The 25,838-nt window shown below is 43.9% G+C and overlaps 1 protein-coding gene across 1 annotated transcript in view; it reads right to left on the bottom strand.

Moving 5' to 3' along the window:
* The window catches only part of LOC134577500 (scavenger receptor cysteine-rich type 1 protein M130-like), a 161,751-nt gene extending 136,232 nt beyond the window's left edge, over nucleotides 1-25,519 (bottom strand). The window contains exons 1-2 of the mRNA XM_063436264.1: nucleotides 25,462-25,519; nucleotides 25,255-25,365 (exon numbers count right to left, since the gene is read on the bottom strand). Coding sequence (XP_063292334.1) covers nucleotides 25,255-25,309 — 55 coding nt within the window. The 5' untranslated portion in view covers nucleotides 25,310-25,365; nucleotides 25,462-25,519. The remainder of the gene's footprint in view (nucleotides 1-25,254; nucleotides 25,366-25,461) is intronic.
* Nucleotides 25,520-25,838: the final 319 nt, after the last annotated feature.

The following is a 25,838-nucleotide window of genomic DNA, read 5'->3' as shown; positions in this document are numbered from 1 at the left end:
CCTATTCCTAATATAATCCCGTCCAAGTGGAAGAGCAAAATTGCCCTGCAAACTGGTGGCTAGTCCCAGAGTTCCTATAGATGCAGATAAAAAACCTGTGATCTATGAAAATGACTGGACTAATTGTGTAGAGAGCATAGAATATGCAATAAGATGTTAGTAAAATAGTGTAGAAATTAGATTACGGTGTTTCCAGAAACCAATATATATATATATATGGGAAAGATAAATGCTAGACGGATCCCATTAGCAGATTGGTGCTTTGTCATGAGAAAAAGTATTTATGTAAATCGCCCTGTCAGTTATTGTTCGGTGGATCCTTGAGACTTGGCAACTTTAGGTTGTAGGGTACAATTATAGGAGGTTTTGCCAGCGGTAAATAATTATCCTGGTCAGCACGGTCCGTATTATTAACAGATGTTCCCACCTAATGAGAAAGCTTGAAGATAAAGAGAAATAACATAAACATTAATTTATTAACAATAAATATGTCAATTTGATTTAGCTGTGAAATGCAGGGATACTCAAAGTCATAAAGGGTTAAAACAGTCGCTGTGCAGAGTTTGCAGTTAATTGCAGTATGGTACTTTGCACCTGCTCGACAGTAATGAATACTGATATGGTGATTCTCCCAAGTCAAATGTGCACCTAACAAGTTAGTTGCAAACCCTTTAATAACTAGACCATTTAATCAACCGGAAATTATGTATATAAGTACTTAGATACAATGACACCATATGGCAAAAGATGCGTATTATAACCAAAAATGCAGAAACCGTATTGAACATGTTAAGACAAGAGGAGATCACAATCTCTAAAATGCAATGTGTCATGATCTGCTCTGCTCTGTTCTGATGTCTGCACTTGGCTTCTGGTATTCAGTACTCTTTTTGCTATTCTTGCTTAGTTTTCCTTGTTTTTTTGGTTTTCTAGTCTATGTCTGGTTTTCTTTATGCTGGGATTTCTGGGTTCATTCCTATAGTTCGTCCCTGGATTTCCCAGTCTCCAGGTTTCCTTTAAATGTTTGTTTTATGTTGCCACACCCATTTGTTTTCCATCATTCCTTTCTGTTTCAGAGTCCTGCAGGCAGCTGCTCAAAGCTTCTGCCCTTTCTTGCAGGTAAGTGCTATATTTGTCTACTTAGGATGTTCTAGTATACATTAGACAGTGTAGGACCTGCCAGATATGGGGTACATTGGCGTTGTTGACAGGCTTATGCAATGTATGATCATATAGTGTGACTAAATCCCCATGATTTTCATATGTAGTACTTAGTTATTTCTCCTCTTGTTTTGCCTATGTTATCTTGTCTTGTTTTAGTTTGTATCCCCAGTCCATGTATAGTCCTGTCCAGTCATGCCCATGTTATGTTCATGTTTTCCTCATGTCTTGTGTATATGTTCTGGGTTTAGCTTACTATCTTTCTCTGGTTCTGGGTTCTATTAGTTCTGTCTTGTTTTCATGTTTGGTGCCTATCTCTAGTCTATCCTTGTTTCTAGTACTGGATACAATCTTGCTGCAGAGCCTCCCTATTCAGCTCCTGGTCTGCTTAACTTCCAAGCTCCTAGTTCCTGGTATCCGCTGAAGCTGATTCAGGGTCTTGGTATGTGGCTGCACAAATGCTGGTGCTCAACACCAGGGGGCGTGCGGTTACCCTGCACCAGACCCTGCTAATCCACCTCCACGCTGAAGACTCCCACTTAACATCGGGCATAATGGGTCCCGGTCCACGCGCCGCCGCCTGGACACTGTGTCTGGGTTCCGGGCACCGGACTGCCACCCTGACACAATGTAATCATATACAGTCAATCTAACAATGCAGAAACCCTGCTTAAAGGATCAATATTGGGTCAGGAACACAAAAATTTATTCCTGACCCTATAGGGTTAAAACCACCATCTAGCCCCCCTGCCCCCTCTTGCCTCCGTAAAAATAGCAAAATCTTAATTGTTTTTAAGTTTGGAGCTGCTAGCTCTGGCTCTGTTTCCTTTAGACCTGCCCACTGCTTGCTGACATCAGGAGAAGTGGTAGCCTGATCCAATCACAATGCTTCCCCATAGGATTGTCTGAGACTGACAAGGAGGCAAATCAGGGGCAGAGCCAGCATGATTCCAACGCAGCCCTGGCCAATCAGCATCTCCTCATAGAGATGAATTGAATCAATGAATCTCTATGAGGAAAGTTCAGTGTCTGCATGCAGAGGGAGGAGATACTGAATGTTTTGATGCATTTTAGGCAGCCATGACCCAGGAAGGATCTCTAACAGCCATCACTAGGCTGTAATGTAAACACTGCATTTTCTCTGAAAAGACAGTGTTTACAGCAAAAAGCCTGAAGGTAATGATTCTGCCCACCAGAACAAATTCAATAAGCTGTAGTTGTTCTGGTGACTAGAGTGTCCCTTTAATATGTACCAGAATTGCCTATTCTGAGAGACTGCTAGGGGGTCAGTACTGTAGCTTGATTGCACTGTAAATCCTAACTATCGTGTGACCATGTGCACGAAAGCCCTGTCTGCCATAGGCTTTCGTGTGGTCTATCCAGGTGAAGCTAGCGTACGAACCGATTGAGGAGAGCAAAAAATAAGCAAATTGTGAGCATGTTGCCTAGCTTCAAGTCATATTATTACAGAAAATGTACACATTACCCAAAGAAAATATATATTGTTTTTTTAAAGACAACATTTTTCAATGAAATATAAATATATATACATGGTTATTTAGTATGAAGAAAATGTAAACAAATTAATAGAATGTAACAAAAAATAATAATAATAATAATAATAAAATAAATAATAATGGGTTGTTTGTTCAAATGCATTTTTTTTTATGGAGAGTGTCAGACAAATAGAAATGCAAGACATACATTGGATATCAATGAGTAGGTTCTTATGCAATGGAGAGAAGCAATCATGAACAGTAGAATATGTAAACCGACATTCCCTTTTCTGTTAAACCATAATAAAATTAAACTAAACATAATCATGTCTGCCAGTACCCAGTAACCCCGACCATGCCAAACTAAGAAAATCTCAATTATAGTTAAAACAGTCTAAACATTTTACATCCCAGTCTAAAGTTGGTCTTGATCTAAGATATTATTATTTATTATACTTTCCCTACCCTTTAGGCATTTTACTTGGCTACTGAACAGGAGGTGGCTGCACTTCTCCTCTCCACTTGCCCACTTGATCTCATACCTTCTTACCTTATCAGATCTCTCTCCCCTTGTCTTGTACCATGCTTAACACACATCTCCGGCTGCTCTATTTTCTTCAGGCGTTGTCCATGCTACTGTCGTACCCATCCTAAAAAAGTCATCTTTTGACCCATCTTCCCCTTCAAACTATCATGCCATATCCTTGCAACCTATTTCCTTTAAGCTTCTAGAAAGACTTGACTTTACTCGTTTGGCTTGTTTCCTCAATTTCAACTCCCTCTTCGACCCTTATCAATCTGGCTTCTACCCCCTCCACTCTACTGAGACTGATCTGATTAAAGTTATAATTAACCTAATCACAGTTAAGTCCAATGGTCACTGCTCCATACTAACTCTCCTTGACCTCTTTGCTGCCCTTGGCACTGTTGATCATGTCCTCCTTCCCTAAACTCTCCCCTAAAGTTCAGTCATTTAAGTAGCTCCTTAAAACCTATCTATTTAGAATTGCTTATGGCCTCCCTGATAACTTCTATGGCACAAATCTGTCTCTGGCTTTCTCCTCCACTGCCACCTCCATCTGTTACTTGTCCGCCCGGTTTGTTTTTTGTCCTTGTACTCCACTCCTTTAGACTGTAAAGTCCTTATCTAGCTATTCCTGTATAATTTTGTAATTGTCTCATTGTGTTAAATTTCCCCCTTTTATAATATTGTAAATTGCTGCAGAATGAATAAGTACAGTTTAGGAATTTATATTACAATGCACACAAAAAAGCAGCAAAAATACAATGTGCATGTAAACATTTTTTTTTTTAGTAAATATATTTTTTATTAAAGTATATCGTTATGACAATAGTTTCCGTCAATGTGAGACTCGCAGGTCTCTTAACTTTCTTGTAGATTTATGGATACGCAGATCCAGTTGGTGATACGTACGTATACAGGTAAGCAATAATAAGCATGAGCTGCGTGGCTCTAAACCAGTGTATGACGTGTTGATTATACCCCCTCTATAGTTGTCAGTAGAATGCTGGGTGAAGGTAGGTCATGTCCCAGCTGATTTAACCAGGTGCGTTCCACTCGATGTCATTCACTTAGATCGGGCTCGCAGGCCCACCATGTTGACGGACTCGCAGGTCCCCATTAACTGGTGAAGTGCATTTCACTTAGTACAGACTCTTGTGTTTGTCGTAGGCTTTTTGTGACTCCGGCTTAGTATTTGGTGGTGGTTTAATCTCTGCTATGATTTATATGGTGTTGGTGGCGTGTGTTATATTGTATAGTGTATTGGGTCTTAGCATGTGTGAAACTCTCCACCATTCTGAGTCATCAGGTTTTTCGTATGGCCCTTTATCCAGAGTGTACGTGGTATTAATCTCATCGGGCTTATGTGTTCCCCTTTACCGTTATACATGTGGTTCATGTCTGTGTAGGGGTACGCATGTAAACATTTTTAAATTAAAGTTAATACCACAAATTTAAAAAAAAAATTTTTTTGTGAAAAATGTAATGAATTTATTAAGTCATGTATTTTGATAAAAACTTGATAGAGGTAGGTGAAGGGGGTAAATTTTAACATAGTAGCTGAGCACAACTTTTTTGTTTTACAGTAGTACACATCAACTTTACAAAATAAAATATTAAATAGCAAAGTACAATTAAAAAAATATGACAGTAATACAATATAATTTAAGAAAAATTGGTAAAAAAAAAAATTTAAATAAACAAATGGCTGTGTTATGTTACATAGTTACATAGGCTGAAAAGAGACATGTGTCCATCAAGTTCTGCCTTCCTCACATCTGTTTTTGTTGATGCAAAAGAAGGCAAAAAACCCAGTTTGAAGCAGCTTCAATTTTGCAACAAACTAGGAAAATATTCCTTCTTGGTCCCGGAATGGCAGTCAGATCTATCCCTGGGTCAAGAAGCTATTGCCTGATGGACATGCTGTAATCTCCGAGACAGCTTTCCACTAAATCCAACTACATCGGAATAAAAAACCAAAATGGGACACCCCAAGAAATCTCTTGCCTCACAGCAAGCATCTGGGAAGCATCCCCCAGCCCTGATGAAATTCTTTAGTGATAATGCGGACCATTAACAAAGCGCAACAGGCCTCCGCATGGCGCTCAAATCATCTCAAGATGGCTCTGCACCCTCCAGCCCAGAGGGATCTGCAGGCTCGGTATATACCACAGACCTGGAGATCAGGGATGCTTTACGTAACCTACACTCCAAAAGTGACATCAAAAATATGCTGGGGAAGCTGGAAGTTTCATTCCAGACGAAACAGGAGGCCGTTGGCACAGACATCCGCCATGTGGGGGACAGAGTCACTTCCCAGGAGGACGACCGTGATAGGCTCTTCACTCAGATTCAGCAGTTACAAGCTGATATGTCTTCCCATACTTTCCTCCTCTCCGGGATACAACACACAATGGATGACATGGACAACCGCCGGAACAACTTGCGGATCAAAGGCCTCCCGGAAGCAGATCAGGAGGACCTCCACTCGCAGTTAAGGGAGCTCTTCAATCTCCTCCTCCATAGGCCCCCGGATGGCTCAGGTACTGTTTGACCATGCACACAGAGTACTGAAACCCAGGGGGACCCCTAATACAAAGAGAGATATCATCTGTAGGCTACATTATTTCTCTGTTAAAGAGGATATTATGAGAGCATTACACCAAAGTTATTTCACAATGCTCCCCTACAAATTTATCCTGACTCTCTTGGGCAACGCTCCATGCCAGGAGAGTATTAAGACCCATTACCGACCAACTCTCCTCACGCAACGTTATATATCGGTGGGGATTTTCTTTTGCCCTTATAGTGACTTACAACGGATCTTTCCATACCCTGTCCTCCTATCAAGATGTTCCAGTGTTCACCAGGGCAATGGACTTACCTTACATCAGCATACCTGATTGGTATGGAGGAATTCAGTCGGCCCAGACCACCCAAATGCCAAAGCGCCAGAGGTGGCAAACTCCCTCGAAATGGAGTAGAAATGACCACTGTGGGACCAACAGGGAGACAGGGAGGACCCCTTCTAACCCGACGGCAGCTTCTGCTCACCCACCTGCGGACCGTCCCTCCTAGACTGGGTCATACAGAAGATTGGAATACCTTCTTAAAAAACTGTCACATTACACGCTGACAGCCTTTCTAATACAATGGGAATCTCCTACATGGAATTAGCCATGTTCCCACCACACCATCCCTCTATACCGGACAATTTACATGTACAGTACCGGACATTCCAGCCCGACTTGTCTCTTTCCATCACAGCTAGCCGCTGGTGGGCAGGGGACTGCTTACTGTGGGACACTGCAATACCCACACAGACTGGGATCTCTTTCCCCTACAGATTGGAGAACAACAGACAGTACAGGCTAACTAGAGGAAGACAGAAACACACCACAGATGCATTTTGTGGCTGCTGCAGGAGATAGTAAGGTACATGGAGCCAATTATGTTTTTTTCCCTGTCTTATGCCATTCTATTCTACACCTGCAAACTGTACCCACTTTCAAGTTCTCCTCTTGGTCCTAAGATACCCCTTCCTCTGCTTAACCCCCCACTCCCCCTTTCATCCCCTGCTCTACTGCTCACATTACTGTACATTGTATTTCTGCTGTACGCACCAACTTTAGACAGGTATGGTTTATTCTATGCGGCAGGAGGGGTACGGGTTTTCTCCACAAATGTAGGGGTGCAGAAAGCAGGGGGATCTCGGGCTCTCAACTGTTTTATGGCTATATTCGGAGCCCAGCGGAATTTTAATTACAAGGCTCTCAGCCTATCCCGCTCCTAGTATACACTGCCTTGATTACATAGCCGAGAGGGGAATTTGGTCCAAACCTTGAGAGCGAATTACAACACCTGTACGCTCATATGGGATTTGGAAAGCGCTATAGCGGTTTCTTATCTTGTGAGGCTCACCGGGATCTATAAAATAATACAAATTAAAATTCTCTCTTTTTATGGGCTAGTTACACAGTTCAGGGTTTTCCATACATTTTCACGGATGGTGGAAAGTTGCAGCTCCTTTACTATCGAACTCCTTGACATCTTAACATCACCCCCACAACATACGCTATATTACTCTTTGTAACAGGACCTCTTGCGGTAACGCGGCCGGTTACCTCCCGTTAGTTCCCTTCCTTCAGCCGCTCAGGAACTTTTTCATGGTTAGGGGACTTAACTCTATGCGCTCCAGGGCAAAGACGACACTGGATGCTCTTAGTCCTTACCAGGACTTTTCCCCGTTGCATGCCCTGCAAGCCAGAACAGCAGACACATGGGTTAAATCTTCCTTCCCTCCAATAACAGGACGATGCACAATTTTGGAGGTTTAAGCACTGACTCTGCAGACTCTCTCAATCTTTATTGAACACAGGCCTTTTTTATGAACAGACCCCACAGGGGGTCTCCATTCCACACAATACACTTGCCTTAGTCCCAGGCAGGAGGGGGCTGGGTTACAGATAGCCATCTTCCGCCCTGGGAGATACCAAACAGTACACAGGGATACACATTAAACCATATTATATTCAAGGGGGTTACACTTTGGGGCTCGGCGCCCCTGGAAGGTAAGGGGTTACAGGGTTGAAATCTACATTGCTAGATAGCCCCGGGTCCCATCTGGGATATACAGAGCCCGCGATATCAGCATTAAAAGTCTGAAATTAGTTCCATGGCGTTGCTTGGTTTAGTCTGGCGAATTCAAACTTCGCGCCTTAACCAAGCAACAACCAATCAGCTGAAAGGGCATGAACTAAATCACGCCAATCAGCGTTCAGGAGAGGAAGGAGTTTCGCTGCCCAATCTGAAGAAAGGGCGCGAAACTCTGCTGCACCAATTGGTACTCGGGGAGGAGAGGGGTCTTGCCGCCCAATCAGGGGAAAGGGCGCGAAACCTGATTGCACCGATCCGCTGAAAGGTGCGAAACCAATTTGCTCCAATCAGCGCCTAGGGACGAGAGGGGTTTCACCGCCCAATCAGAAGAAAGGGCTCGAAACCCCATTTGAACAAGCACTCCTCCTCCGATCGGTCATCTGCGCCCCGCAGCGACCAATCAGCACTAACTCATGCTGACCAACCAGGAAAATGGAGCGAATCCAGTTTGAATAGATGCTCCTTCTTCTATTGGTCGACACGGACAGCCATGCGGCCAGCGGGACTCTGCGTCCGCAAGACTGACTCACAGCTCCAGAGATTCCCTGGCGTGCATCCCTCTTTCCAGTGGATATCCATGGCCATGAGCCTTGTGCGAGCTCCCAGGTAGGGGAAAGGGACTAATGACTACAGCTCGCTTGAGAGCGGGTAGGACGGTCCCCGACACGGGGACTGAAGAAAGGGTGCGCACGCCGGTTTGGGATACAAATGCTGCCCCCTGGTGGCGTTCCGCTACACGAACCGGCGGCCACCCAGGGGAAGCACGCAACGCTTGTTCCCTTGTGGTCTGCGGTTTTCACACCTCGTTAGTGAGGTGTGAACATTCGAACCAAACATTCTAAATAGAGTATCGGTGTGGTCCGGCGCCGAAGTGCCCCCGCGTGGCTAAAAAGTAAAATGCATCGTACATTGTAAAAATACAAGGGTAAACACACAAATAAACAATTCCATACAGATACATGGAGAACCAAAATGTTTTTGTTTTTTTAAATAGATTTTTATTAAAGCATTTTTTTCAATATACAACAAATGTACTGGACCTAAGAATTGAATTCATATATAATACAACAAACAAATAAATGATTACATGACTTATTGCACATTTTGTTGCATTATACAGCATCATAAATATTAGCACAATGATCACTTAGAGACCAGCATAAAATATCACATAAAACAAAAAGACAAACAAAAACCATCACCGAATTTAGAGCACAAGATCAATTATTTCCTTTATCGCTAATCTATATTTCTTCACTTCTATTTTCTCTTTCTTTAATTTTTCCCTTTTTATATGTCAACAGATATATCCAAAATTGGTTCAAATAAGAGAATCTATCTAAGGAGAGGATTGACCAAATAATCCCTACACTTTACTTTAGGTGTGCAGTGTTAAATACAAGCTTTTGTAATGACATATTGACTTATGACAAGAGGTAGAACCACAATGTTTAGACAGATAAGGTCTAGATATGCTGCACATTTTTTTTTTATTTTTTTTTTAAAGAAAACAGGCTTATTCTCAGTAAGGCAATATATGAGCTGTGAAGAAACATAGACATGTAAGTTGCCAAGTGATTAAACTAGAGGTTGAGAAAAGTAAAAGTAAACATGCTGAGCCTATGAGTAACTCAATCTAGTTTTTGTAAAAGTTCCACTGGGTATGAACACAAACGAGGGTAAGATAAGGAAACAGATTCACTGGGAACACTTTATAGTACGGGCACATAACATGAAACAACAAAAGATCTGCACTATTAAACAGGATGGTGTGAAGATTTCGGTCAGCATGGGATCATCCAATACCACTAGCAGGTCTCAGGCAGTCCATCTCCCCTCCTACTTTAAGGTCACCTCTTGTTCTCCCAAATGTCCCCGATGATAGCCAGGTTTCATGTAGATGGTCAGAGGGAGGGCTGCATGCTGCCTTCCTCTGTGTCTTGCCTTGAAGGGGACGCAGTGGTGCCCTTTTGCTGTATGAGAGTGAGGTTGTTGTATAGACCCCATGAGTATTCGGTGAGGCTCTGTGTGGCAGGGCTCTCCTCCGGCTTTGCTGGACCTGCAGCATTAGGCCACAGACTTTGGTGTCCATTTCTCTTCCCTTCCCTGGGCAGATTGGTTTAGGCAGTGTGCGTCGCGGGCGGTGGACTCTCCTTGGCTTGTGTGTCATAGTCAGAGAGGCAGCACTTCGATGGGCTCTTAGCCCAGGCGGGCATTTAGCAGCATGGGTAAGCGCTCGTGTTTTAGGATCGCTCGGGGGAGGCCCACAGCGCTGCGTCTGCTGGGTTTTTTTTGTTTCCTGCTTCTGTTCCTGGAAACCAGACCTCGTACGTTGTTGCAGCTTTAGCCAAAAGTTTTCAAATATTTTGTCTAGCCGTTGCAGGACAGTGTCCGTGTGGCTGCCATGAGGAGTATGCTGATTCTGTGCGTCTGTCTCAGAGTCTGCGGCCATCTTTAATGTGTACGGGAAGCCGCCAGGATTTAGCAAGAGGTGAGTGTGGTAATGGTTGCCGAGGGTCAACCAGTGGGGACTGGGATATCCCCCACCGGTCCGGGGGGGGTGGTAGAAGTGGAGCTTATCCGCAAGGCACCTTTAGAGCGGGGAAATCGTCCGCCTTCCCCCAGCTCTGTTGCCCGCAGGCCGCAATGCTCGTCCACGGCAACCCGCTCGCCTGTATGCTCGAGTAGGGGGTCTGTCCCCTTACATTTTTTTAACCAGTCCCAATACCATTGTTTTTTCTTCGAGATAAAGATCGAATTATTGATCAGCTCATATTCCATCGATATTTGAAACATGACTTGATCAATCAGTAGCCGTTTATTAAACGGCTTTGATGATTTCCAATGTCTCGCAATAATAATTTTAACAGCGACTAAACAATGAGTGGCAAAACAAATATCTTTTTGTGATTTGAATGTCAAATTAAGATGCAAAAGAGCAGAGGCAGCATTCTCCAAAGTTCTGTTTGTAGTCATAGATGTAAAAATATTAAAAGCCCATGACCATAGATGTTTAACAGCAGGGCATGTCCACCAAATATGTGTATAAGTACCTGGATGACTACCACATCTCCAACATGTTAGATCAGAAGAATCATACATTCTGGCTAGTCTAGCTGGAGTATAGTACCATCTATAAAGAACTTTAAAGTGGCACTCGGACAAGTTCAAGCAATGAATATGTTTATTTACCTGACTTAAAGAGGAGTTCCAGTCATCTAAAGAAATCTGCAGTTCCAGTTCTTGTTCCCACGTCTTAATCAATTTGTAGGGAGACTCCTTAAGAGCTTCCAACATAGATGCTGCAACAGACGTGATCTTTTTAATAGGTTGGTTACCAAATATGAATTCAAATTTTTTAGCAAATATAGAAGCTGATTTAATAAAGTTTTTATGGATTCATTTTTTTATACGAAGATAAGTGAAAATTTCTCCCCGTGGAATATGAAGAATATCAGTAATGCTCTGGAAAGACAAAATAATGTCTCCCTGCATAATATCTGCAATCTTTAGTTTATCAGCATTGACCCAGTACTTTAGCGAAAAATCTTTTATCAATATTTCCAATATATCAAGTGTGCATGACTTAGGTATAAAATTATTTAAGCCTAATTTTTCCTAATTTCTAGCCATTCTTCCAAAGTTTGAAATAATATCAACGAACTAGTTAAGGACGAATTCATTAGAGTGTTCCTTGTGACTGTCCACATAGAATGTTGTAATTTGTCTGTATGAGCCACTTTAGAGTCGATAATATACCATGGTTCGGAGACCTGTTTGGGATCCTGGAGAAGATATATATGCCTAATGATATTCGCCTGATAACTATAAACAATACTAGGAAAATATAGACCTCCATTAGTCAATTTTTTAGTTAGAATCTTTTGAGTAATTCTAGGTTTTTTATTATTCCAAATAAAATTATTAAAGCTTGATTGGATCATTGCTAACCAAGGTCTAGGGACTTTAAGTGGAATCATGGAGAACAAGTATAGCCATTTAGGCAGAATATATGAATTAATAATATTTATTTTACCTTGCCATGATGTTTCTAGATTTCTCCATTTTTTAAGTTTGAGATTCGTGTTTCTCATAAGAGTCCAAATATTCCTCTCCATTATTCCAGCCACTTTAGCAGTTATAAATAGTCCTAAATAGTTTATTTCTGAGTCTGTCCATATAAATTTATAAGTGTGTGATAGGCTATTTACCTGATCATTATTCATGTTCAAGAACATTACTGTGGATTTATTTATATTTAATTTGAAATTCGAAATACTGGATTATCTATCAATTTCAACCATTAAAGATTTTAAAGAAAACTCTGGAGATGAAAGAGTAAGTAGCGCATCATCCGCATAAAGTGATATTTTGACATCCAGCGTATTCATTTGAACACCTTTAATCAGTGGCTTGTTCCTGATATTAATAGCCAAAGGCTCGGTAGACAGAATATACAACAAGGGGGACAGAGGGCACCCAACAGGATATTTTAATAACTTTACAGAAGCAAATAAGAAGGGAGTGGCTATTCTCATTGCATCCCAGGTCCCATTCCCATATAATGAACACTACTCTGACAACTTGAATAATACTAGTCAAGGGTCAACTAGGCCATAATATGGTGACATTGGCAAACTTTACCTTCCCAATAAACACCAGGGTAGATCTTTCCAAAAATACCTTAGGATTATAGAGAATTTCACGTAAGGTTTACTAGTGTTAGGTGGTGATATGAATCTATCCTTAGATACACGCATGAACACCACTGCATAGGGAAAAATGTACCAAACTTCAGCACGCAGTAGATTTAACCACTTGCTCGACCACGCTCAATTATGTGATTGTTGACTACTCATACTATTCCCCTTTCAATTAAACCTACTCAAGAATAGACATGATCTTTAGGTTCATCCACTTGATAGAGAACTGTCGATACAGACCTATTACGTGGTCGGACCACACGCCCCTGTCTCTTGACGTTCGAATCCCATCCCTCCCCCTCAAATCCTTTCAGTGGAAACTGAATGACTTTTCCCTAAATGATCCTAGCTTGGTCTTGCAGGAATTTAATACACTACGATGTTATTTCAATGAAAACTCGAATACCGGCATTCCAGATACCAGTGTCTAAGAGGCCCATAAACCAGTGGTCAGAGGTAATTTGAATTGTAACAGATCGCCTGGCACCCCGACTGGGTACCTCCGCTTGACGGATGCTCCTAGTACTTTCCAAGGGCTCCAAGCACTGTACTAGACACCATAAACACTGCAGACCCCACGAACCGCCGCAGCTTGGTTGGGGTCTCGCTGTCATCCACCCAGTCTGGACCCAAGACCAGGATCCAGCTTCCAGTAGGTAGACCTCTCTTGTAATCCAGAGAGCAGGAACAGCTCTTACAAGAGCTAGTGATTATACTCTTGGGAGTATAGTGATTATAGCAATCCCCAGAGTGTAGTTCTCCAATCCCCCAAACATGAGCAAAGACTTCATAGAGGGTAGAACAAGTCTGTTAAATGCAAGCCAGCACTCACAATTTATACAATTCCTCAAGCCAGAGGTACACCCCTGGACCTGATGGAACACAGGCACACAAAGGACACAAAACAATCAAAACAATACAACAATGTCCGACACTCCCACTTACAGCACACAAGCCCTCCCCTCTGCCTGGGATATAATTGCCTGTTTCTTCCACAGGCAGAAAAACACACATTTTCCCCAATGTCTAGAAAACACCCCAAAACATAACACATAGATATCCCTGGATAGCCCTGATCTGGGTGAACAACATATCCAAAAATCACCCAGATCAGAGCAGGAGTTCAAAAGTTTTATGGAAGTCTCTTTTAACCGACTGACCACACGCATGATTTCATACCCAAAACAGTTCCAGAGAATTTGGCTGTGCGGCCGGTCTATTTCCCATGCAAAGTTCAATTCAAAAAGACGAACGGTAACCATTTGTGCATATTGTCAAAGTTAAAGTGCTGTTCGAATTGTCGAACGGCATTCTACTCCAGTCGAAGAGTTGAAGTCCAGAGAAGGTAAAGTTTCAGTGGTGTTTGTGCCGTCATGTGTCCGATTTGAATTCCATGAACTCGTTCCATGAACTTGTTCGACTGAATTAAAATGTCCGCCGCCACGTGTTTGAATGTCGAATGGCGGCCACTTCGACTACTTCGGCAGTTCAGCTGTATCCGAAGTGCCACTTCAAAGTTGTAGAACTGTTCCAATATAATTTAAAGGGGCAGAAATAGTGCTAGAAATAGAAATAAGAGTCTAACATATCACCCGGGACCGGGTAGTGAAGGGATCTGCCATTATGCCGGACCACGCCTAAGTTTCAACTATATAATGATCGCACACATTGAGATAACCCCTACATAAGCAACACTGGTCAGGAAGCATTTACACTGCTAGAGGAACACGTAGGGCAATTGATAGCCCGAGATCATTGATTTGGGGTAGATTCCTTACAAAGCTGAGAGCAGATGTATTACTCGGACCGATGTTATTACTTGTATTTCCTATTTTGATTTATATTGAGTCTGGCTTCTGCGCAAGCCCTATGTCTATGTTAACCTTGCCTTCAATGTCGAGTATAAAAATAAAGAATTTAAAAAAAAAAAGAGTCTAACATATCACAGATCAAAGCTACAACAGCTATTCCATGCTCAGGTTAAAAGAACACTCTTAAAAACGAAACACAATTGTTACTCCAATAGCGGGAAATGTGGCCACTTATTAGCTACGATTTTGCAAGACACCAGACAAACCACATTTATCTCCAAAATTCAGACACGTACGGGTGAAAATTCTCATGGCCTACCGGACATACTATCAGCTTTTCACACCTTTTATTCCAAATTATACAACCTTAGAAACAAACCCCCAAGCATAGAGGAAATTGAGCATTTTCTCGCCTTTGAATCACCCAAAAACTCACAAACAATATACAACATGCTCTCGGCTCACCTATCTCAACAGCGGAATTCAAGGCGGCGGTTCAAAACTTGCCATTGAGGAAAAGCCCAGACCCAGATGGCATCACTGCCAAATATTACAAGCTCTTTTCTAGAATCCAAGCCAAACTGTTTATGGCAGCTTTTAACTCTCTTTTGCTAAACCCCACATTCCCTCACACAGCGTTGGAGGCACACATTACACTCATTCCTGAGCCAGGAAAAGATCCACTATGTTGCAATACTATAGACCAATTTCGTTAATTAATGCTGACCTGAAAATTTTTACAAACATTTTGGCTGTCTTCGCCCACTACTCTAAAGTCTAATCCACCCTGTTCAATCGGGTTTTGTACCAGGTAGAGAGGCCAAGAATAACACCACGAAACTGCTAAACCTTATCCACATAGCCAAACTGCAACAATATCAAAGCCTACTCCTCTCCATAGACGCAGAAAAGGCCTTTAACAGGGTAGATTGGTCACTCCTACTAAACACTCTTCGAGCCTTGGGCTTCGGTCCAACATGGATGCATTGGATGGCAGCTTTGTACTCCAACCCCAGTGCCAAAATAAGAATAAATGGTCAAGTATCAGTCGGTCAACATTAGGAATGGCACAAGACAGGGGTGCCCCCTCTCGCCACTCTTATTCATTCACACAAGAGAACCCCTACTGCAGGGCGTTAGAGAGAACCCCTAAATTAAGGGAGTGAGGGTGGGGGATCAGGACTTTAAAATAGCCGCGTTTGCCGATGATGTCCTATTTTCTATCTCAGAGCTGGCATCATCGATGACCGCTATAGTGAAGGAGCAAGACCTGTATAAGGGTATCTCCAACTTTCAAGTGAGCTTTGTGAAAAGACAGATACTGCTACTGACTGTACACCCGCACACAAGGCTGGCTATAAGGGAAGAATTCTATTTCCCCTGGGCTGACACAGCAGTCAAGTATTTAGGGGTCAATCTACCGCACGATTTGTCCAAACTATACGAACTAAATTTCCCTTTTTTGCTCAATTAATCCCTATTTAGTTGGCTCAGCCGCACAAATATAGTCAAAATGAACACCCTACCTAGATATTATTTCTCCTCCAGATCCTACCTAGCACTATACACAAAAAGTTTTTCAAAACAATAAAGAGCATGTTAAGCACATCTATTTGGGCCCACAAACACCCCAGACTGCCATACAACCTCAAAGGCAAATGTGTTTACGAAGATATTGGAATGGGCTAATCCGCACAATAAGGCTCAATGAGTACAAATTAAAGTGAGTTGCTTCCGAGTGCCCTTGCACACGATATCATGGCATGATAAGGGGAAAAATTTATTTAAACTCCCACACGCATCTCATCCTACGAATTCACTGACATTAAAGCTCTGGCAACACATACGGGCCCTTCCTCATGTGTTTCCCCATCCCTCCCCCCCGTACCCCTTAACTAGCAATCCTCTGTTCCAACCGGGCATGGCAGCTCCCGCCTTCCAAGCGTTTCACGACACACAGTACCTCCAGCTGGGCAATCTACTTTCCCCTATGGGAGTAAAAACGGCAGATAATTTGATACCTAACACCACAGTCTCGGCAATCGAACATGTGACGAAAGCAACTTCACTACTTGGTTTTGGAGGGGTCTTCTTGCCTGCCTCTTACCCTGTGACTATGGCCCCTGGGATGTATTGTGTTCAGGGACACTGTTTGTGTCCTCTTCTGCATTTGGAGTTAGCACTTCGAATTTCCGACCACCCGCAAGTGAAGTGTGCTGCTCGTTAATCTCCCAGAAGATGTGGTTAACAGATTAATTGCAGAATGATTCGTATAGTTGAACACGTGGCGGCGGCCATCTTGTTTAGTCAAACGTATCCAGCGGTGTTTTGTCGTCGAGCGCATGGAACTAAAACCGGACACTCGACAGCACGAACACCACTGGGACTTCCACCTCCAGTTAGGTTTGACTAAAATTGCATGAACGGAGCGCTGTTCAGTAGAAATAATCTACCGAACCAGATACACTCACTGGCTCTGTGCACGAATGGCTCCATTCGACTATTTGAACGTTACTTCGACTGTTTGAAATAGACAGGCTGCACAGCCTAATTCTCTGGAACTATTTCGGCGTGAAGCCATGCGTGCTGTCGATCAAAAAGAGACTTCCAGGGGGGCATGGTCTTGACTGCCGACCGAGATGGCCGCCTAAACTCAGAGCTCTGCACCCGAGACTCATGACTAAGCACTGTAATCTGCTACAACCACGGCTAGTGACCTGAAAAGCGGCCTCACACACGGCCCGAACCAGACCTGTTTAACAGACACGGATGCCCAACCGCAAAACGCCTAAAAAGGGCCAGAAGGAGGCACTTTCTGTCGCGGACATGCTGACTACTCACAGGCCCGCGGCACGAGGCTCGCAGGCGAGCTCATCTCCAACGGAGGCGGATGGCCCCGTAGCAGTACTCGACAACTCCCGAGATGCTTCCAACACCGCTATACTAAAATCGCTGGCAGAAACAAAGGGGTTTTTGGCGGCAGAAATAGCCCGCTCAGCGGCGGAAGTGAAGGCTGAGATCGCCGCCATTGGGGCCCGCACCACTGCAATTGAAAAGCGCATGGCCCAAGTAACCACTGCCCACAATGGAGCAACTTACCAATGCCATGAAACACCGGATCGCGGATCTGGAACTCGAACTTGAAGACCTCTCAAACAGGGCAAGGCGCAATAATTTGTGGATCCGAGGCCTGCCTGAAACAGTGGACGACTCAGATTTGGAAGCCACCTTAGTGACATGCCTCCACCAGGGCCTAGCCGACATCCCTGATCATCTTTGGCTCGTTGACAGAGTGCATCGCGCCCTGAGGGCCAAGGGCCCTAGCAACAGCCCACCCAGGGACGTCATAATGAAGTGGCATTACTTAAAAACGAAAGAGGCGATCCTCAAACAGAGCAGACAACAGCCATACAGGTGGGAAGGCACACCGCTCCAGCTTTACCAAGATGTCGCCCCAACCACGTTACAACGCCGGCGGGAATGGAAGCCGATCACCGACTTGCTACGAGAAAAGGGTGTCCGCTTCGCTTGGGGATACCCATTTAAGATCGTCGCGTTCAACGGCCCCAGACCGACAGTCCTACTGCCAACAGCGGACACAAGGGCATTTCTACGAGACCTCAACATAGAAGCTCCTGATGACCTGCAACTGCCCACACGCGGTGCAGACGACATCGCTCCGCTGCCCGCATCCTGGGAAGAGCTGAGCACTTGCTCCACTTGATCCTGCGGCTGCAGGAGACGGACACCCAAAGGGACTCGATGCACGCAAGCTAACAAAACGTTATATAAGGTTTTCCCAATGTTCAAAGGTTACATGTTATAATTGTTAACGCTAGAATGCCATCATATCTACCTTTTATTGTGTATGGGAACGGTGACCAATTTAGCCTGATATAGGAAAGGGCCGTGAAGGGGGAGGGGGTTTAGGGGACATACCGCTAACAGGGGTATTGACGTACCAACCTGGCACCTATTAACATTGGGCACATTTATAGCTAGCACCATGAACAAGCAGAGTGGTCACTGGGGGCTTATCACAGAAAGGATTCGGTTCCCGCCACATGTCGCTCGAAATTGGGGGTAAGGGAGGAAGGCGCGCCCGTACCTCGGGGCTTACAGACTAAGGCAGGCACAGGCCCGGCGGGAGACAAACCTCTAAGGTCCCTAGTTACGCCTATCACCCAGACATGATGCCATACCAGACATCAGCGCTAGCGAGCGGTGTGGGTTCTCATACAAAGTAGTGACAGCCCAGGGCACAGCCCGAGCGCTCTTATTATCACCCAGGCCTCCACCCCACAGCGGATAGGACAGTTAAGGAGTATAATAACCATTCAGACATAACAGCACCCTCTGGGACAACAACAAATTAAAAATTAAAAATTAAAAAAAATAAAAATAAAAAACAAAACAAAAGGGGATGCTCGGGGACATACTGGAGGTTGGGGTGCCATTGATTCTTTGGGCAGCATGGTGAGGGACCGGAGGGCGAAGCGGATAGGAGAGGGGACCGGAGCTGACTTGCACTGTAAATTGATGGCCCATCACCAAGCCCCCCCCCCCGTGCACAAGCTAATACCCTACCCCCGGACGACGAGGCACGCTACATGACAAGGACACTGTGACGCCCTGATGCCCCTACCCCCAACCGGAGGCCGACGGATAGGACGGAACCGCACTGGTTGTAAAAATATACATATGGGTCTCGCCAGGGTGCTAGGCGGCTGAACCCCCACCCCGCAAGAGGAGAACACCTCGGCGCGGTGGGAGCACACCCCACTGGCTCCTGGCGACAGGTAAGACCCAGAATTGTTATTTAGCATTGCTACACAAGTGATCAAATCGCTGTACTAAGTACCTGAAGTGTACTACCTTGTATATTGTTCTTTTTCCTTTTTCCAGGTAGTGTACTACCTTGTATATTGTTCTTTTTCCTTTTTCCAGGTAGTAGCCTGACCGCAGCCTGCTACCTTCTCTGTTTTTCTCAGACACCTTCCACCCTACCTACCCCTATACCCTTTATACCCTCCCCCACCAGCCAGTGGAGGGATCGTTACTCGTTGGGGACAGACAGCTAGCAGCACCTTAGCGGACACACCACCGAACTACAGCCGCTCCATTAAGAGACGGGTAAGCTTCCTAACGCACCTTACACTCACAAAGCATGGAACTCAAACTGACCTCCCTGAATGTCAACGCGCTGAACGCCCCTAACAAGCGCAGACTCCTCTTACGGGAAGTCAACAGGCAAAAAGCTGACATTACATTTATCCAAGAAAAGCACATACCACGCGCCTCTAAGAAACAACTAACGAACCACATTTATACAAAGGCCTACGCATCAAGGGCACATTAGAAAAAAAACGGTGTAGAAACACTCATACACAAACGATGTCCCATACAAGTAACTGAGGTACAAACAGATGCGGAGGGCCGGTACATGGTGCTTTCAGGCATACTGCACACTAACGTTTACCACCTTATCAATGTATATGCCCCGAACACCCCTTCCCCGCAGTTCTGGACAGACCTAGAAACGCTAATTAGGAAGCTCCCGAGGGGAATACTCATCCTGGGAGGGGACTGGAACGCTACACCTTGCCCGGCATCGGACAGTGGTGGGGGACCCCGCCTACCTAGGTCACAGAACAGGGGGGGACAGGACAAGCTTTTAAATAACTTTATACAAAACACTGGGCTACTGGACCCCTGGAGACTCCAAAACCCAGGGGAACAGGACTATACATTCTACTCGGCGGCACATGCCTCCTACTCTCGAATAGACTTCTTCCTCCAAACCAAACCGGTATGCACTGGATTAAAACATCAGCGATCAACCCCATATCGTGGTCAGACCACGCAGACATAGCTCTCACTCTCAAAACTCCAGGCATTCACGCACCGTGGAGATGGAGGCTGAATGCCGCACTACTGAGAAACCCACAGGTCAAAGACGAAATACAAGGAAATTACACACTATTTCCAGACCAATACCACACCAGACATCTCCCCGACGACTCTCTGGGCAGCCCACAAAACAGTAATTCGCGGACTCCTCATAAAGCTAGCCACCCGACTAAAGCAAGAACGAAGTAAGCGACTGGCAGACCTCCAAACTCAATTGCGTAAAATAGAACAACGACATTAACAAACAATAACTCACGCCACAACCAAAGAATTGAAGGATACTAGACACTTAATTAGGGAACTGATGCTTGACGAGGTTAGTAAGGAACTTATCAAAACTAAACGACTTTTCTATGAAAAGTCCAATAAAATGGACACACTCCTAGCACGAGCCCTCAGGCCCAAGCCCGCCACCTCCCTGATAACTGCCCTGAAAGACAAACAGGGTAAAGTCCTCACAACCCCCAAAGACATTAACGACGAATTTACGGACTTCTTCACGGCGGTATACAACCATTCCCCCACGCTGACCGCGCATAACGAAGACTACACTACCCTTGTAGATACATTCCTAGAACAAGCCCAGCTCCCACGCCTATCGGCAGACATAACTGCACCGCTACGAGACCCCATATACGAGGAGGAAATAGAAAGAGCAATTACGGGCCTGAAGGGAAACAAGGCGTACCGACGGTTTTGACGGGGCGTACTACAAAGCCTTTAAAGAAGACTTAGTACCCCACGTAGCCAACATGTACACACGGTGGACGGAAGGAGACGCCCCTAAATAAGACTTAGCGACGGCGAATATTATACTAATCCCCAAACCAGGCAGAGATAACACACAGGTAGCCAACTACCGCCCAATTTCACTCATCAACTTCGACATCAAGGTCTATGCTAAAATACTTGCAAACAGACTAAATCCCATCCTAACCAAATGTATACACGCGGATCAAGTGGGCTTTGTACCCACTAGGCAACTATACGAAAACACGAGAAGAGCTACTGACCTCATCTGGTGGGCAGGGTAAAATCGGACGCCTTCTCTGATCCTTTCCCTGGATGCGGAGAAGGCGTTCGATAGAGTCCAATGGCATTACATGTTTGCGCTCCTACGCAAACTGCGGATGCCTGAATTCTTTATAACAGCTGTGAAAACCCTGTACACCAACCCAAGGGCACAGACGGTGATACCAAACGCAACACCGAGACTTTTTAAGCTCACAAATGGCACACGTCAGGGATGCCCCCTTTCACCGCTCCTATTCATACTGGCCCTAGAACCCTTGCTACATCTCATAAGAACCCACCAACAGATAACGGGCATCAAAATAGCCACGGAAGAGTTCAAGGTATCCGCGTACGCAGACGACATACTCTTCACCATCACTCACCCAGCACGTTCGATCACACCCCTTCTCACACTCCTGCACAAATTCAGCCAAGTCTCGGGATATAAGATTAATCTGGACAAGTCAGTTGGCATGCCGATAGGGTTGACAGAGACGGACATCGAACGACTCAAACAAGCGACGAACCTAAACATATGCCCCCGACCCATTAAGTATCTAGGGGTCAAATTAACCGCCAACCCCAACGAGCTATATAGGGAGAACCATCAAAGAATCATTAACACCCTCTTAAGGGACCTAGATAAATGGCATGAAAAACCCATCTCATGGATTGGAAGATTACATAGCATCAAAATGAACCTCCTCCCCCGACTGCTATTTATCTTTCAAGCACTACCGATAAAGGTGACTAAGGAGGACTTAAAACCGCTACAAACGGCAATAGACAATTTCATTTGGGCGCGCAAGAGACACAGGATAGCAAGACAGACACTATACACTCCCAAAAGCAAGGGCGGACTGGGCCTGCCCAACCTCTACCTCTATTATCTCTCAGCCCAACTAGCACAAATCATAGAATGGCACTCACCGCCAGATACACACAGATGGGTAGACCTAGAAACCATGCTCATGAATACAGATCTCCCACAATACTGGATATGGGTACCACGAACCGATAGACCTGACCTAAGCACAACCTGCCCGGCCATCCTGAACTCCATCAGGATATGGGACGCCACAACACATAAATATGCTCTATCCCACCCGACGTCTCCCCTTACCCCATACCTCAGAAACAAAGCTTTCCCACCCTGTCTCACGGCTAAAGACTTCTGAAACATTAAGAACACGGGCATACAGAGGTACCATCAGCTTTACCACGCGGGCACACTCCGATCCTTTGACGACCTAAAAACGTTAGCCCCATTAAACACGAAAGACTATTTTAGGTATATCCAACTCAGGGATTTCGCCAGAAAACCACACATTCGCATAGCAGCTATGGCCAGACCGACTTTTTTTGAAACACTGTGCGCCAGGGAAGCACCACGGGCCGGCCTCATAACGCTCTCATATACACAACTCAGTGCACCATCAACCGAAGCACAGACACCCGCATACGTGGCACAGTGGGAATCAGAACTACAAAACCCATTAGAAAGCGGGGATTGGCAGGACATATGGGAGGCGGCGGCAAAGACCTCCATCTGTGTTCTACACCAGGAGCAATGCTATAAAACACTCATGAGGTGGTACACCACACCAGTTAAACAATATAGAATGGGAAAACCAACAAAGGACACTTGCTGGAGGGGGTGCGGGGACAAGGGAACCTATCTCCACATGTGGTGGACGTGCCCTAAAGCAAAAAGCTTCTGGGAAAACATTGCCAACCTCTTGGCAGCTGTACTACACAAACCTATTACACCTGAGCCAGGGACATTTCTCATAGCAAGACCACTGGACGACCTCACACACAAAGAACAAAAATTACTCAACAAAATTAACCTGGCGGCCAGGAGGGCCATGGCACAGACATGGCTGCACACAGATATGCCCCACATGGATAGAGTGACACAGAACATAAATTAAGCCCACCTTATGGACAAGCTCACGGCGCAACTCAGAGATACCTACCCGCTATTCATAAAAATCTGGGAGCCATGGGAAGACTACATGAACCGCTGACACTCACAAACACCACACTAAGGCTTGAGCTAAATCTGATGGAAAACAAACAGTCAAGCACTCTAGCTAACAGCGACAAACCTCCACGGGACAGCTGCGATCCCTCCCTGACCCCCCAAACCTCCCCTTTCCCCCACTAGACCTACTATTACCTCTCATTTCAACCCTTTTCTTCTCTCCTCTTCAAAATGTTGACCGATCATGCATGCAATAAACGACTCACATAGGGAGCAGAGGACACACAGAGGTGATCCCCAAAAACAGTGTAATTAAATGCTCAACTTCTAAATGCACAAGGAATACAGCAGAGACATAGAGACGACATAAAATACTAGTGTATGCACACTGTACAACGCCACGTGAGCTACACAACATCCTCCCTACACTGCCTCCCTTTTAGTATAAAATGCACAGCATGACTTGATCACTATAGACATGGAAAATGTGGAGCAAGGCATGTACCATATAGCTACTATATGGACACCCGCTCCACCGAGGAGCATGACTACCTCTTGAAACTTGTGACATCCGAAATGTATCAGGCACTTCTTATGTTTACTTTTCTCTTTCTTTATGTTTTTATGAACTACAAAACTGTGACATAGGCTAGAATGTACTTGCTGTATGAGTCAAGCAAAATATTACTATGCCAATTGTGGCTTCTGCGTAAGCCTTACATACATGAGACAAATATGCTATGAACTATGTCACGGCCTAAATAAAGAATTGAAAAAAAAAAAGACTTCCAGGGAATTCCTGAACCTCTGCTCTGATCTGGGTGATTTTTGGATATGTTGTTCACCCACATTAGGGCTATTAGGGGATGTGTTGTGTTTTAGGGTACTTATGATACTTTAATAAGGATCATAACAATGAAATCAAATATATTGCAATAAAGTGCAACAATATGTATCACACTTTATTGTTGCACTTTATTGCGATATATTTGATTTCATTGTTATCATTTCTGTTTAGTTTGATGTAATATGTTTATATGTAAACTTATATTCTGATTGGTTCACATTACCCCTGGGACTCCAGAAAATACAAGAAAGAGGTGGCCTAGGTGACATGGACACTCTGAATCAGAAGTGACATTCTGCAAACGTTAGGCATATAAGGATGCACCATTCGAATGGGGCAACCTGGGCTACCTGTTAACTTGTACTAGTGTCATGAGCCAGTAATGGGCTTTCCTGTGTGGACTAATCATGACATTAAATATGAAATGTTCGGTGACATAGTTTTTTATCTTTTCATAACTTATATAAGTGTTCAATGCATTAATCTTTTTATGTGATTATACACTAGAAAAAAGACATCAGGTAGGGTAGTATGCAGGGTTAAAGGGTTTCACACGGGTAAAACTTTTCTCAATTAATACATAATAATTAATAATCAATAAATGCATAGCAAATATTAATCTTAGGACATTTATTCTCAAGACAAAAATGAGATCTCAATGCATACAATGCATAAATAAAAACCAGAAATGTTTCTATACTTTTCTCTTTTTGTATTTGTATTTACTTTGTATCACACAGCCTGGTTACAATGCTGCTGCCCATCCCATGTGTTCCCTATTAAGGGTTAATAAGTATAGGGGTGTATATAAAAAATACCCCTTTCTGTCTCATTAGAGATATCTTTGCCAGAAGCTCAAGGAAGCAGGCTGAAGGGTCAGTGTTAGGACCCGCTTAGGGGGGTCTGCCTTGACGTTGGCAGGCGGGCATTCCCTCCAATGGCCATTGGAGCAACTAAATGACCTCCATTTGTCTAAATATACATAGGGATTAAGGAGAAAGCGCAAGTAACATTTTCTTTTCTTTGGTTTTTACTATACTTTGCTATGGGGCTAAGAGAATAACCTTTCTTTCCAACATGTCTCCTAGAACAGCTTTACCATAAAAAATCATGCATTGTATTGTAAGATTCATTGTTGCACTTTACCAACATTAAGAAATAATGGAGTCAAGAAAAGGTAAAATATCACAAGGGAGGTCATAATGGCTTCTTATATGGATAAAGTTCTTCAAGAAATTGTGACAGCCGTCGATGTACCTGAAATACCAGACGAGAGTAGTTATAAATAAAGTACATGGTTTGTTAATAAAATATTCCTCTCACATTTTACAAAATGAAAACAAAGTCTCGTACGTGCAAATGTATCTTGATATCACACATTATTTTCTTTTGGTATCATTTTTGTTGTTACGGTATACAGCTTGCAGTAAGTAAATCATTTGAAACACTTATTCAAGAATATTAAAATGAAGTCATTGATTTCTGAAAACAAAGTATAAAAAAATATATACCATCTACCACTTACCAAGCACGATAGTTCAGACAAAGAGTAGAACGTTTACTGACAGACACACATTTTACCTCTTTTAATCATGCCCTTCCTAAATTTGCATAAGCTCCTGATTTACATGTCTGTTCATTATTATGTTTTGTTTATAATTTAACTCAACCAAACAAACCATTTACTGGCAGATTACAATTTAATAAAATGCAAATATTTATATCTTATT

Source organism: Pelobates fuscus, chromosome 11, assembly GCF_036172605.1.
Source record: "Pelobates fuscus isolate aPelFus1 chromosome 11, aPelFus1.pri, whole genome shotgun sequence".
In the NCBI taxonomy this organism is placed as follows: Eukaryota; Metazoa; Chordata; class Amphibia; order Anura; family Pelobatidae; genus Pelobates; species Pelobates fuscus.
This window is presented reverse-complemented; position numbering and strand designations above follow the sequence as displayed.